The following is a 15,189-nucleotide window of genomic DNA, read 5'->3' as shown; positions in this document are numbered from 1 at the left end:
GTCCAGCCTCATTTCCCAATAGGGGGTCAAGTGTTGCCCCCTCTCTAGTAGGGCCACCTACATATTGCTTGAGAAAACTTTCCTGGACACCCTTAACTAATTCTGCCCCTTGGTATATTTTGTTTAGGCAACATTTTCTGATAAGCCCACGCTAAATGACTTAATTGGCTTGGCTGTTTTATCTGTCTATACAGGTACTGGCATCAGGGTCTCCCTTTCCTTTATCTGCATCCGAACAAGTATGGTATGTTTATTTCATTTCCCCAGAGGAAATGTGACCTGGTCTTGCCTGAAAAAGGGGCACAAAAAATTGCTTTTAGATCTCTGCTAAAGAAAATTATTATGGTTATTATGTTAAACAATACTGTCTCCATATCCTTCTGCTCTTCCTTTCCTTGTTTGACTTCTTCCCTGACAATATCTTATAGTATATCATGTAGTTAATATTTTTGTGTAAGGAACACTTCAACGATGCTAACTATACTCCTGTGAACTAATTCATAACATTACTTCCAATATAATGATATTACACTGTTCTGCCTCTCCAATTGCACAACCTACCTCCATACTAGCTTTCCGTCAGTACAACACCCATTCAAAATCATTCCTTCATTAGCACAGCATGCCCTCTCTACCACCCATTCAACAGTGCAACAGACCCTCTGTACCATGTTTATGGTGTCATCTGGGATTATACACTCAATTTTTGGAATGGGGATTGAACTCATAACCTTCTGATTGAGGAGAAAATGCTGCCATTGAGAAAATTAGAGGACAAATAAACAACGGACATTGGTGGCAAGTTGCGTGTTTGGTTTCCAGTCAACAGGGCAATGTTCTCACTGTGGGATGGCCCTGTGTTTTCTGTTCTAACATTACTTCTCTGCTGTGTTTAGCTTCACATATTGCGATCGGGAAGCGTATTGTGCTGGTACTTTTCATCTTGGCAGCTATTGTTCTTTGTATCTTCTTTGGAAAACGCTGCTTTTATCAAAGGTGAGTCAATCTCCTCCAAATGCACAGACAGACATCAGAGATATTAATAATGAGTTGCTCAAAGTGCATCTAGATGAGCTTGTACTTGTGGAATATTGTACAACTGAGCCTGCAAAGCATCAGGCAACTCAACCCTATTGCAAACAGGAGTCCGTGTGTGTGACAGTGCTTGTACACAAGCAAGTGTGGCCATTTGGTGTCTAAATGCCCAATATTCACAGATGCTAGCTACTATGTGATATTGCAGATGATGATAAGGTCCTATGAGAAAATATAGTTAGAATATCATTGAATACTGCTAGAGAAAGGAAATTTGCAACTCACATCATGATGACAGAAGCAGTGAATGCTTGTGATTGGAGCAAGGGGTAGGGATGGATTGGTGGAGGGAGTTAAATGGAAATACAGGGCAGTGAATAGGAGGGAAGTGGGGAGAATGGGGGATTTGGAAAAGAAGGGAGGGATGTGGCATTCAGGGGGAGGGGGAATTGAGAGATGGTGAAGAAGAAGGCATCTTGAGGAAGGGTAGGAGAAAGCAGACAAGAAGTGTTTGTATGTGTGTGAATGGAGCCCAACTGCACGTGAGTGAAATATGAAAAGACAATTATGTGTCCATGTATATGTGCACGTAAAATCCATGTAATAAAGCCACTATCTAATTGTCCTGAATCTCATTACAAATTTGAAAGTGGCCTAATTCTGCAAAGATCATGAAGTAACAGGTTTGAATTGGCCATCTTATATTAAAATAATTCATGCACAGGCATCTTCCACTCTATAGAAGGGTCACCCTAGACCCTGAGGAACTGCCTAAGAGACAGATTTGGTGCCTGTTATTAAGCACTGTTGTGTCTTTTATCTACAGCTTCACTTATTGCCCATCTCCAGTTTTCCTTGAGAAGTTGGCAGTGAGACACAGCCCAGAACTATTGCAGTTCTTCTCAGAATCAGAATTACTATCACTGACATATGTTGTGAAATTTGTTGTTTTGCGGCAGTAGTACAGTGCAAGACCTATAAATTACTATAAGTTACAAAAATAAATAAATAGTGCAAAAGAGGAATAACAAGGTAGTGTTCAATGGCTTCATGGACCATTCAGAAATCTGATGGCGGAGGGAACTAAGCTGTTCCTAAAATGTTGAGTGTGGGTCTTCAGGCTCCCATACCTCCCCCCAACGGTAGTTATGCAAAGAGGGCATGTCTAAGATGGTGAGGGTCCTTAATGATGGATCCCGCCTTCTTGAGGCATTGCCTCTTGAGGATGTCCTCGATGTCAGGGAGGGTTGTGCCCGTGATGTAGCTGGCTGAGTCTACAACCTTCTGCAGCCTCTTTTGATCATGCGCATTGGAGCCTCCATACCAGGCAGTGATGCAACCAGTCAGAATGCTCTCCACGGTACATCTGTAGAAATTTGCTAGAGTCTTTGGTGTCACCAGCAAACTTATAGATGGCATTTGAGCTATGCCTAGCCACACAATCATGAGTGTAGACAAAGTGTAGAGCAGTGAGCTAAGCACGCATCCTTGAGGTGTACCTGTGTTGAATGTCAGCGAGGAAGAGATGTTACTACCAATCCACACTGACTGTGGTCTCCCGATAAGGAAGTCGAGGATCCAGTTGCAGAGGGAGGCCCAGGTTTTGAAACTTGTTGATTCGTACTGAGGGGATGATGGTGTTGAATGCTGAGCTGTAATCAATAAACAGCAGCCTGACGTATGTTTTGCCGTTGTCTAGATGCTCCTTCTTAATACCTCAGTGGTGTTGCCAGAGGATCCCAGATCCTAAAATCATCCGTACTCGGCTCCAGCAGGTGAGGACTTCAATGTGTTTTAATCAAGTCTCCTCTGATGGTTCAGGGAATAAAGGCAATGACTAGCCAAGAATTTAACACTTCCTTACATATGTTACAAAGCTACACCATATCCTTCTTTTATCTTTACTCTTCAGAAGGTAGTGGATTGGCTGTTGAAGGCTTTGCCAACTCTAAATTTCTGTTCTTTCACCCACAGTGACAGGCATTTATAGACATGCACTCCAAGATCCCCGTCCCCCCCCCCCCACCCCACCGTCCCCCTTTACCAACAGAAAAAAGAAAGAATTAAAGGAGAGTTGATGGGCATGTGAGAGAAAATATGTTGTTCGGAGTCAGGGAAATAAAAAGAGGGGGAATGGAAATGATGGGATTGCTCTGCTGGAAACAGGCAATGACACCATGGGCCCAGTAGCCTCCTGCAATGTTGGAATTGGAAGTAAGCATCTTTTTAATCTGGCTAGGTATCAGATTTTATTCAATGATGCTGTCATGAAGCACCTATCAAAATGCAAGTTGCTATTGACATTATTTTCAATGTGGCATGGTGTATAATCAGCTTTTACAGAGAGCCGAGTGCTCTCAGGATTTCATCTTTCAGTCTGGATTTTTCTCTCTTCTAAACCACTTAGAACTAACAGAGATGAAAGCAAATAATTCACCTAAGGTGTGGGCTCCTTTGTGGAGTATGGGTAAGATGCAGGGATAACTGATATCCTTGGAACCTGCCCCTCAGTAAGAATCAGCACCCTAGGAAATAAAGGGAAAAAGGAATATTGTCAAGAGGAAATGGGCTCTGTGCACAGGGAAACAGGAACAACAACAATTCATGTTCAAATAACCGATGCAAGAAAATAAATCATCCTAGGTAACTTCACAGGAGCATTTTGAAACAAAAATACTGATACAAAACTATATAAGGAGAAATTATGGGAAGGTGTGTCAAAAAGGAAAGTGGCTGTGTCAAAAATGTAGATTTTAAAGATAGAGTAGTAAATGGCAGTAAAATGTATACAGGGAAATTGAGCTTGGATCTTTGACACACCACTATCTTTGGGGTGATCAAAAGAACAGGAATGGAAAGTGTAGATACCTTGGAGGGTCGGAGGACTGGAAGAAATTACAGTGATACAGAGGGGTAAAACCATGGAAGAACCTCAAAACCAGGACAAGTAAAACACTTCAGATGTTGGAAATCTGAAATAAAAACATAATGTGCCATAAAATTGATGTAGCAAGAGAAGCAGAGTAGCAAGAGAAGCAGAGTCAATGTACCAAGTCAATCAGTTTTCCTCAGAACTGGGAACTGTTAAAGATAAAGAATACAGGAAATATTCATTATAAGAAATTGTTGAATGTTAGGTTAGGTTTGGAAGGCAGTAATATGCCAAGCTGGAAGATGAAGAGCCAGTCCTTGAGCTTCCACTGAGGTGCACTGAAAGAGCGGAAAACAGTGGAGTGGTATCAGAGGAAGATGGTATGATCCATTGTCACTGGCTGCAGACAGATCGAGAGAAGGGCATAGAAGGATAGTTCACCTTTGCCACTATCACATAGGATGTCATTAGTGAGCTGCTTTGGTACTGTGGCAGGGGATGGAAACTTGACTGGAGAGATTCAAATAGGGTCCCAGTGAAGACAGGCATGAACTTAGGATGCTTCAACACATTCAAGGAGAGGGAAGAGAAGGTGGAGATAAGGAGACGATTTACAAGATGGAGATGTCAAAAATTAGATTTTTGAAGAGGATGGTGCTGACCCAGATTTGGAGTTGAGATGGAGAGAGGACCAGGAAGGCTGGAGAAGGCTGATAGTGAGCAGTTTAGTGAGAATAAAGCTGAGGGAGCAGAAGATGATTTGATGGACAAGGGGAGAGAAGACTGAAGTGAAGGTGAAGAAATATGCAAGCTTGGGACCAGGGCTGGGGGAATATTATTATTAGCTCAAGCTTTTTTTTCCTAATGATACAATCTCCATGGGAGACCAAATTACCTTTGAACCCAGCACTGACCCTTGCATTACTTTGCATCTACTTTCAGAATCTTATCACTCCAGACCATTTTGGAATGGTTGAGAATGATCCAGAAGTTGTTAAAGTGGAAGAGACTATACCTGAGATTGTGGTGCAGGTTCCTCTGGTAACCAGCGACAGTCTTACACTGACAGAAGCCAACAGCTCAACCACTGAAGATCTGTTTCATCCAAGCATGCCAACTCAGGACACAGACAATTCTCAACAAGCCTCAATTGGTCTGGATAAACAACTTGAAGAACAGCCAATCAGCACAAAATTACCAGGAAGAAACTGTTTCATTTCTGGCTATGAGAAACACTTCATGCCATCACCAGAGGAACTGCTTGAAGATGAATGGCAATTAGATAGAAAAGAGCAATGGCTGGGAATGGTGGAACTCCAACAATGAACATTAACCTTCAAGGTGCCCGGGATAACTAAAATGCATCCAAGCTACCACAGAATTTCAACATCTTACTCCAAGCATTGTGCGTTGCTGTTAGCTCTGACATTCCTGAAGTGACACCTTTAATAAATCTAATCAAAGAAAGTGAATGTGACCGGTAAGGGAAGCCCTGGGACCCATTCAACTCAGCCTTCCAGAGAAAACAACTTGCATTCTCCAAATGCAGAATTCAATCCTTCCTAATGTAATTCATGGATTTGTTTACTTCCTCATTGAGGGTTCATGTCAGACATTGCTTATTCTTTTAATGGAGAACTTCCTCAACCTGCACACCATCCCATACAGTTACTCATGACTTACTTTACAGTAAGTTTCCAATGTTCCTGATCCATGCTACAGTATCTGTGAAGTCAACAATACTGTAATAGCCCAGGATCCCTCAGTTGTCTATCACCCACTCTGCTTTCTGATACTGGGATCCCGAGGGCCTGAGTTTATACACAGACCACACACTGCGCAGGCAGATCTTGTATGGGCAGTGTATATGTACTGGCTCCAATTCACTGGAAGTTTTTTAATGTTTAATGTAACAAAGCCAGATTAGAAAATTATAAATAAGACATTTTCTAAACTTGATGTTTTGCCAATAAATACCTCCTTATTTTTTTATAATACAGACTGAGACTCAGGAATGTCATTTAGGGTTTTTTTTAACATTTCATTTCATATTCAAATATTTTGATGCCAAACAGAAGTCTCCTGGAGGAAGCTCATTCCTTTAAAGGTGAGTATTACAGATGCCTATTATCAGTAAAGCAAGACCCTGGATACTTGTACAACTAAGATCCATTCACGGGCTATCCACATACACATACTGTGCATGCAGGGCTGCTATATACTTATACCCCTTTCATACATTTCTCACACACGTTATTCCCACACTGCTTGCCCGCATGCACACAGGTCCCTATAGAGGCTGTACATATACACTGCCCATACAAGATCTGCCTGCACAGTGTGTGGTCTGTGTATAAACTGTCTGCAAGCATTCAGTCAGTAAAGCTGCCACTATCTATGGTCCATACATCATCTGCTTCTGAACCCATTGTCCATACAGATGCTTCCCCCTACACATGAACTGCTTGTACATGCACAGCTCATATAGGGGCTGCCCACATACACACTTCATTCTGCTAGCACTTAAATAGTAGATGTATGCTATAGTCCATACTTAGGTGGCTAGTGCACAGCATGTTTGTGCACAATCTTCAGTGGTACCACATAGGGTACTTACTGTTTATGCAAATACTTGCCACCTAATGCATTGCAGCATTGCATACATATATAGCATCACTTTTGCTCAGTTAGTAACACTCATTTCTGTGTTATATACTTTCAACCAACGCAGGGTTCCACACTTAAACACATAATCTAGTTAGACACTTACACTGCAGTCCCAAGAGAAGGACTGCACTACCAGAGGTGCATCTAACTATACAGACGAATGTAATAGATCTCATGGCAAAATTTGATGTGGAACTCTGACCACAGTTAATACCTCATCCAGCAAAACTAAAAATGAGTCAATTTCTTCATCTCATTGAGGCCTTTGTGTCCAGATAATTGTAATTACTTTTAAGTGTACTCAATGCTGTTTTAAATGCAATGAATTAGTTGCAAAGGCTTTTGCACATCAGAGGACAAATAAGGTGGAAAAACACCACCATATACACTAACTACTCTCCATAAACAGCACTATTTCTCTTCAGTTCTTATTACCACTGATTGATGTCACCTTCTCTGATCAATGGCATTGACCCTGATCACTTACACCTTCTCTGATCAATTTTCTGTCACTGTTCAGACCTGGGGAACTCATCTCCTTAGTCGAACAGTACAGCACAGGAACAGGCCCTTCGGCCCACAGTGTTGCGCCAAACTAATTAAACTAGTAATTAGATGCCCAACTAATCCCTTCTGCCCGCACAATGTCCATCTCCCTCCATTCCCTGTACATCCATGGGCTTGTCTAAGAGCCTCTTAAATGCCTCTTATTGTATCTGCCTCCACCCCCACCCCTGGCAGCACATTCCAGGCTCCCACTGCTCCCTGTGTGTAAACTCTTGCCCTGCGCACCTTCTTTGAACTTACCCCCTCTCAGCTCTCTGGTATTAGACATTTCGACCCTGGGAAAAAGATACCAGCTGCCTACTCTATGCCTCTCATAATTTTATAAACTTCTATCAGATCTCCCCTCAGCCTCTGCCTCTCCGGAGAAAACAACCCAAGTTTGTCCAACTTCTCCTTATAGCACATGCCCTCTAATCCAGGCAGCATCCTGGTGAACCTCTTCTGCACCCTCTCCAAAGCCTCCACATCCTTCCTGTAGTGGGGCAATCAAAACTGAATGTGCTGCATTGCCCAGTGGCAGATATCCACAACTACCGTTGTGTGCAGGCCATTCCCATAACACTTACACCTAAATGGACAAGTCCCAGTATGAAGTCAATTTTCTGATCTCAATTGGTGCTCATCTTTGGCTGCTATGTCAAGCTGTACAGAAACACTGCACAAGCTACAATGGAAGTGATAATTTGGTGTTTTACTCAGCAATATTTTTTGTAAGATAATTATTCAGGATGTTGAAGTCTCTGAGTTTTCACAATTTCAATGACTCTTATGCAGTTCCTCAGGATCAAGGATGACTTGCTTCAACTCCTGTTCAGTGGGTTCTGAGGTTTACTGTGGGATCCACAAATTCTGTGATAGGAGGAACAGGAGGTGCTTGTAGTTTGGGTATAGTGTGCTCATTCTGATGTTGGTGCTATGTTTCTGCATCTTCTTGATGAAAAGACAAGAGGTTCATCCTCAATGACTCAAGGGAATTGAGGACCACCATCTGCGATGTTAGTGAGAACCTTGTGTTTGTGTGTCAGGAGCACATAGTGGTCGAGGGCAAACGATGGAAGGAATGTGCCACCATCCAGACTACCCACTCACCCAAGTACCACTCACATCCCATTCCAGCTCTGGCAGATTCTACAGCTGCCACACTGACCACATCAGCAACCTCAGAATGACTGAACCTAATGAATTGACCTGTACGATTGACTTGCAAGACAATTTTTTCACTGTACCTCGGTACAAGTGACAATAATAAACCAATACTATCCCTCAGAACTGCTGAAAAAGTTCTAGCTTCTTCAGCCCACTTAACATTTACACTATCCATCCTTTAGAATTACCTCATTCTCTGAACCCCACCCGTAGTTAGTAACTCACCTGCCTACCTCGTTCCTTGCCTCTCCATCCTCTGCAGCCTCATGCTGGACTGAGCTGTCAGGCACCTCCCCACGGCTCTGCTTCAGTCTGGGACAATTACAATAATAAAACTTTCTCTCTCTGTCACTCTGTGTAATTGGTAAGTTAATGCCGTTGGATGAAATAAAATGGATAGTTATAACTTTGTAAAGCTTTAGCCACTTGCAGCCACCGTGGGCCTCAAGCCGAAGCCGGGCATCTGACCCGTATCCTAGCAACAAAGGGGTGAGGGGAGGACTGGTGAAAGGCCGTTCCCCCCTCTTCTGACAGCGCATGCTCGGAGCGTGGTGCCCGCTGGGTAGAACGGGATCTGGGTCACGTGGGGACGAGCGGCGGCCGGGATTGGCGGGAGAGAATTTAAACCGGGTCCGGGGCAGCGGCGCGAGCGGCCTGGGGAGAGAAGGAGAAGGAGGTGAGGTGAGGTGAGGGAGGCCGGCTGGCTGGCTGGCTGGCCGGCCGGGGGTGCGGATGTGGAGCGGGACACAGAGGTCAGAGCGCCTGGGTGCCAGGGCCTGACTCTGGCGAAGCTGAGGGGAGGAGAGAGAGGCGAGGAGACGTAGGCCCGAGGGAGGAGGGCGGTGAGGGTGGGAGGGCAGAGGGGCGATCGCCAGCGACGGGGGAAAAGTAGGATGCTCCAGAGGCGGACAAAAGAGAGGGGGGTGAGGTTTGGGAGGTGGAGGGGGTGAGGTTTGGGAGGTGGAGGGGCCGAGGTGTGGGGCCTGAGGAGGAAGAAGGTGGAGGGGCCGAGGTGTGGAGGCCTGAGGAGGAGGAAGGTGGAGGGGCCGAGGTGTGGAGGCCTGAGGAGGAGGAAGGTGGAGGGGCCGAGGTGTGGAGGCCTGAGGAGGAGGAAGGATTGAGGGGCCGAGGTGTGGAGGCCTGAGGAGGAGGAAGGTGGAGGGGCCGAGGTGTGGAGGCCTGAGGAGGAGGAAGGTGGAGGGGCCGAGGTGTGGAGGCCTGAGGAGGAGGAAGGTGGAGGGGCCGAGGTATGGAGGCCTGAAGAGGAGGAGGAGGAGGAGGGGCCGAGGTGTGGAGGCCTGAGGAGGAGGAAGGATTGAGGGGCCGAGGTGTGGAGGCCTGAGGAGGAGGAAGGTGGAGGGGCCGAGGTGTGGGGCCTGAAGAGGAGGAGGAGGGGGGGGTCCGAGGTGTGGGGCCTGAAGAGGAAGAGGAGGAGGAGGAGGAGGAGGAGGGGGGTCCGAGGTGTGGGGCCTGAAGAGGATGAGGAGGGGGGGGCCCGAGGAGGAGGAAGAGGAGGGGGGGGTCCGAGGTGTGGGGCCCGAGGAGGAAGGTGGCGGGTCCTGGGTGTGGGGCCCGAGGAGGAAGGTGGCGGGTCCTGGGTGTGGGGCCCGAGGAGGAAGGTGGCGGGTCCGAGGTGTGGGGGCACTGGGAGCAGGTGGAGGGTCCGAGGTGTTGGGGTCCCTGGGAGGAGGAGGAGGATGGAAGGGGCGAGGTGTGGGGCCCTGGGAGGAGGAGGAGGGTGGAGGGTCCGAGATGTGGGGCCCTGGCATTGGGGAGATGAGGCAGCGGCGGGGATCTATGCCGCGGGAAGAGGAAGGAGCGATCTCGGTGTAGGCCGCGGGTTGAGGAGCTGGTACATGTGTCACGGTAGGAGAGGTGGGGGTGTAGACCACAGGAGGAGGAGGTGGGGAGGCCTCTGTAAAGGTCGTAGGATGAGACACTCTAGATGTAGGCTACAGGAGAAGGCGGGGGACTGGATATAGCCCGAGGAGATGAGGTCTGAGAACAGTTGCGGGCGGTGGGAGGGGCGGCGGAGTTAAAAGCCCAGCTCGGGGGAGAGGGGAGGTAGCACTATGCCCACGCCCGAAAGGTGGGCGGGCGGGGGGAAACGGGGGCGTAGGCCCAGGTCTAAGGGGAGAAACGTAGTACAAGACCCAGGCAGAGGAGCAGGTGGAGTGGAAATGGTTCAGGCTTTGCCCGAGGAAGAGGGAGGTTTGGGCCTTGGAGCTGAGGAGGGGACGTATAGGCCTTTGGAGGCGGGGGAGAGAGGGTTGCAGGCCGGTCCGGTGGGTGGAACCGGAGAGGAGGTGGTGTGGGTCTTGCGGGGCTGGGAAGAAATGAGGTGGTGGTATAAGGCCCGGGGAGGTGACGCGGAAGAGAGTGGGTGATTATGCCTGGTTAGGTAGCGGGATATCTAGAGTGGGTGGGGGAGGTGGTTTCTTACTCCCGACGGTGGGGGTGGGTGGTGAGAAAGGGGAAGAGAGGCAGCATGAGGGAAGGGGCATAGGCTCCTTGGGAGGCCGGGGCGAGAGAGATGGGCGGGAGTTTAAGTTTGGGGTGGGAGGATGTGTACAGCTGAGAGAGTGGGGACACCGGCAGCAGGCGCTGGATCCAGTGAGTGAGAAAGGGAGGGTGCACGGCTGGGGCTGAGGGTAGAGGTTGGGGACTGAGAGGAAGGTCCTCGAACAGTCCGCAGTCCAAGAGGGTCTGGAATGTAGGTCAGAGAAGACCCACCGCCTGAGCCCAGAATTGGGACGGGGATGTGTGGAGGCCGCGGTTTCTCTTTTCGCTTCCTTCGCGACCTCTACTATCGGGCCGGCGCCGAGCAACTGCAGGTTTTAGGCCTCGCTCGCTTTATTCTGCTTCCCGCCCATAGGCGGAGCCTCGCCCACCCGTATGGGCGGCTGCTTGAACCGAGGCCCTGGAGACTAGGTCGGCGGCCCTGGGTAAAGTTGGTTTGGGTTGGTAATAGTCTGGCCTGGGCTGATTTCAGGCGAATAGGCCTCTAGGCCCGGTGTCCAGGTCGTTGCAACATGACCCGGACGGTCCCATTAGTTCATGTTCCAGCCTCCAGATGATTACTGGGGAGAATGATGAGAACAAAGGTCCTGATGTCTGTGCACAAACTCCGGGCCTTAGTGAACTAAACATCCTTTCGGTGGGGTGATCTAGAGTTGCTGCCCGAGCATTTTGTGGGAGAATTGTGTGAAGATGTGGTTCAGAATATAAATTTAATGCCCACATTTTTACAATGTAGCTCAAATAAATTTTATTTTAGCCGTAGCAATTTGTCCCTTTCCGTTTAGACTAGTCCACTCAGTTAAGAGGACTTTTTTTCTGCCTTTGAGTCCCATAATCTATGAGTTGAGAAAAATAGTCCAGTAAAGCATGGATTCTGCCATAATCACTACAATGGATTTTGAGATTGCTCCTGAGTTGAATATCACTCTGAGCAAGAATAAATCAACTGTAATCATCTAAAATAAAAGATGTATCTTGTACATTAAAGCAGTGTGAGAGATGCACAGCCAGCTGAACAAGGTGGTGTCTGTGTGGAACATCTTGTTAGAACTGCTAAAATATTGCACACACTTTGTCAGACAGCGACACAGTTGGAGACATTCAGGAACCAAAACAAAAGTGATTTTACAAAGCTGTTTTTGTAGAATTCACCAGAGGAACCACAAACAATCCTGTCATCCAAGTCCTTTTCCCAACCCCTTTGTTAAAAATGTAAAAGCCAGCTTGTAATGTACAGTAATTTTACTTTGAGCCTATGGCGTAAGCAAGCAACAGCTAACATCTGGCTGTAGCTGTTGTACTCTGGCTTTACAGACTGGGTTCCTGAAAATTCTCTTTCCATCAGCACTGCAGGTTCTTCCAATATTTAAAGCCATGGATATAGTATAATTTTGTTTAGCCTCTGTGATCCTTCATATCTGCCACCTATATGTTAAGTTTTGGTTAAACTAGATGCTGAACAAGTCATGCTACAGCAAATGCATCTGTGCAGATTTTATTCCAATTGAAGAGTTTGGAGCCTCACCCCTGATATTTTCCTCTTGTCTTCAGGAAATTTCACTTGGGTAGGATCTCATAATTAAAGTGTGAAAAGGATTTCTGAACCAGACTTCTGATTGGTAGTACAGGCTGAAGTGGTGGAGGCATATTGTTAACTGTATGGTCTTTTTCTTAAAAGGGTTATTTGTTTTGGACCCAAAACTCATTTTGCAGTTTCAGCTTGTTTAGAAACAGATGTTTGCAAACCACAGCTTCTAGAGAGGCTTGGGTACTGTGTTGCTCGTGGCAATAAGTGGTTAATTATCACTTGCTGTTCAGGCTTTCTCATGGAATTAGTTTGAGCATCAAGGATTCGTGTATGGTCTATAAGCTTTGCTTATGTTGGAAGTTTGTAGTGTACTCTCAGCTACATGCATTTATTGGGTTGCACAGGGTTGTGCCTACCTTCAGGAAAAGAACAGTGAGGGTAGTCTCAAGTGATAACCATCTCCACCCAATATTAATTACATTAATTAGTGGGATGTGTCTGTTCCATTTTGTATTAACCAGGCTGAGTGATTGGTTTGTTCCTTTGATTTGAGGTGACCCCGTTCACTAGCTTTGCACCTTTGGACTTGCCCAGCGGTCAAACACTACCTTGGTTCTGCTTTATTACTTCTGCGTTTGTTTCTCCTCAGTAGAGTCTGATTTGATTTACCTCAGAAAGTTATACAGTTAAAAACTGATGCTCTGTAGGGTGTGTCTGGGTTCTGATTCATCCAGGTCTCTCATGGCTTTCTCTCCCTTTGTTGCAGGTTTGTTTATGATGGAGTGGCAACCTGATGAACAGGGTCTTCAGCAAGTGTTACAGCTGCTCAAAGACTCTCAATCACCAGACACGGCAACACAACGGGCAGTTCAACAAGTATCCTATCAATGTTCAACATGTATATTGCAAAGTGAATCTGCTCAACCATATCCCAGCCAGGCAGCTGGTCTCTGTGATTTGGGAATTTGGGGCGTCAGCTTATCAAACTCATTAAATTGACAACTAACTGTCAGTTTGCTCAACTATGTGAGCATGTGGTGTTGGAGTGAATTACATGGATTAGTGTGTGATGGTTCTTCCTTTTGCTTGGTGTTTTGTTTGTATTGTCTTCAATCTACCAGCCCAGACAACATAAGTGTTTGCACTCAGTTTCTACCCTACAGACACCTGGCAGTGGTATATCTGAGGTTTGGGGATTGATTTGCCAGCCAATTCCCTGAAACAGTCAGCATTGCTGCTGGTATTTCTGAATCGAATGGTCTGTTAGATTTCCTGGATCTTCAGATGATTCAGATTCAGGTGCAGCTGGTAGAGGTGCTGCCTCAGGTCCAGCAGCCTTGCTTCACTCCTGATGTCTGGAATTTGCACATTATCCCTGTGATTGCATGGATTTCCTGGCTGCTATAAATTGCCCCAAATGTGTAGGTGAGTTGTAGAATCTGTGCTGTGTTGATTGGAATGTGGGAGAATAAAGTGAGATTAGTATAGGATTAATGTAAATGAGTGCTTGGTGGCAAAGTGGATGGTAGTGTTTCTGTGCTGTATGACGATATCACCTTCTATTGAGGAGCTTGATTCTGGATAGATACATTGTTCAGCAGTTGGGGCATGATGTTGCTTGGGGTGGTGTTCCCATTCTCTTCCTTTGTTGCCAATCTGCCTTGGCATCGAATCACTGAGCCTTAAAATGGCATTTGCCTTGATCGATCAGGTAGTGCCATGTCAGGCACTTAGAAGCTTTTACCTCCCAGTCATTAAAGTCAATACCTCTGTCCTTTAGGATGACTGAGTGCTCTTTTGTATTGTTTCTTTTTGCTGCCTTCTGAGACTTGGCCAGCGGAGAGCTGGGAGAGAAAAACTTGATGAGGGTGACTATTCTCTGGTGTCTGGATGCAACAGATTATGCACTGGAGCTTAATGCTCAAGAGCAAGGTATTGATGTTGTGGGCACAGATTCCTGGAGGCTGTCACGTTGGTCTGGAGGTCCTCCCATTTAATACTCGGGCTATGATGCAAGCACCACTCGTGGAAGCATGCAAGGATCTTAATGTAGCAGACAGAGCATGCTCTATGGACTGGTCTGGTAGCCTGTAAGACATCAAGCTTGCTTTGCTAGTCTGCATAGACTTGGATATTGTGTGCCAGATCCACCCATTGATTGTTTTTGTGTTGTGGGTGAGTCACTGGACCTCAGCTGTTGGTATGACGTGGTCTTTCAGAGTTTGTGGATGGCAATCCCAGGCAATGGAAACTGCTCACTTTAATTCAAGGAGATCACAAACCAAAGCATCATTGGCATTGCACCAATCTTGGTTCAGTCACAATGTATCTTTAGTCCAGTGTGCTTGGATTGAGGCATCACCCATGGAGCTTCAGTGCACAATGCAATTGGGTCTGAAATTTCTGTGGCCCCAGGTCTTTGAGGGCTACAAAGTTTAGTTGACCCTGGATGGCCCTCTGGGTTTAATGGTGTCTTGGTTGCAGAAAGATGTTTATCATTGAGCATGTGAGTCTGTAGTCCAGTATCCTTGTGACATGCACATTGCACACTACTATGATCTGTGGTCTCTGTCACAGAAAATGTCGTAGTCCAGGAGCTGCCAATGCTCTGACATTGAATCTTTCCTTGTCGTCTTGAACAGGTCTTTTTAGCAGAAGATTGTATTCAGGCCATGTTGAGTGCAGTTATCAAAAATGGGATGCTGTTGGTATTGGCATTCCCCTTGCATTTCTTGCTATTGGTCTGTTCTAGTTTTCCCTGATGTGAAGGCAAGGACATTGTTGCAACAGAACAGAATTGAGAGTTGGGGCATGTGTGTTGATGACAGTGAAGTGTTGGTTTTTAAAGTATGTT

The 15,189-nt window shown here is 46.4% G+C and overlaps 2 protein-coding genes across 8 annotated transcripts in view; both read left to right on the top strand.

Moving 5' to 3' along the window:
- The window catches only part of LOC127585090 (interleukin-12 receptor subunit beta-2-like), a 42,957-nt gene extending 36,573 nt beyond the window's left edge, over positions 1-6,384 (top strand). For both annotated transcript variants that reach the window (XM_052042276.1, XM_052042275.1), the window contains 3 exons: positions 897-996; positions 2,735-2,810; positions 4,850-6,384. In XM_052042276.1, the coding sequence (XP_051898236.1) occupies positions 897-996; positions 2,735-2,810; positions 4,850-5,233 (560 nt within the window). In that variant the 3' untranslated portion in view covers positions 5,234-6,384. The remainder of the gene's footprint in view (positions 1-896; positions 997-2,734; positions 2,811-4,849) is intronic.
- A 2,478-nt stretch (positions 6,385-8,862) lies between these two features.
- LOC127585102 (transportin-2) overlaps positions 8,863-15,189 on the top strand; it is a 33,197-nt gene continuing 26,870 nt past the window's right edge. Inside the window, exons 1-2 of one of the 6 annotated variants that reach the window (XM_052042299.1) lie at positions 8,863-8,963; positions 13,102-13,211. In XM_052042299.1, the coding sequence (XP_051898259.1) occupies positions 13,110-13,211 (102 nt within the window). In that variant the 5' untranslated portion in view covers positions 8,863-8,963; positions 13,102-13,109. Of the gene's footprint in view, positions 8,969-9,189; positions 9,211-10,130; positions 10,154-10,885; positions 10,901-11,012; positions 11,122-13,101; positions 13,212-15,189 lie in introns of those variants that run through there. The other 5 variants (XM_052042301.1, XM_052042302.1, XM_052042298.1 and 2 more) reach the window with 5 other exon arrangements.

Source organism: Pristis pectinata, chromosome 31, assembly GCF_009764475.1.
Source record: "Pristis pectinata isolate sPriPec2 chromosome 31, sPriPec2.1.pri, whole genome shotgun sequence".
Taxonomy (NCBI): Eukaryota; Metazoa; Chordata; class Chondrichthyes; order Rhinopristiformes; family Pristidae; genus Pristis; species Pristis pectinata.
Note: the sequence above shows the minus strand (reverse complement) of the source record. Positions and strands in the feature narration are given on the sequence as shown.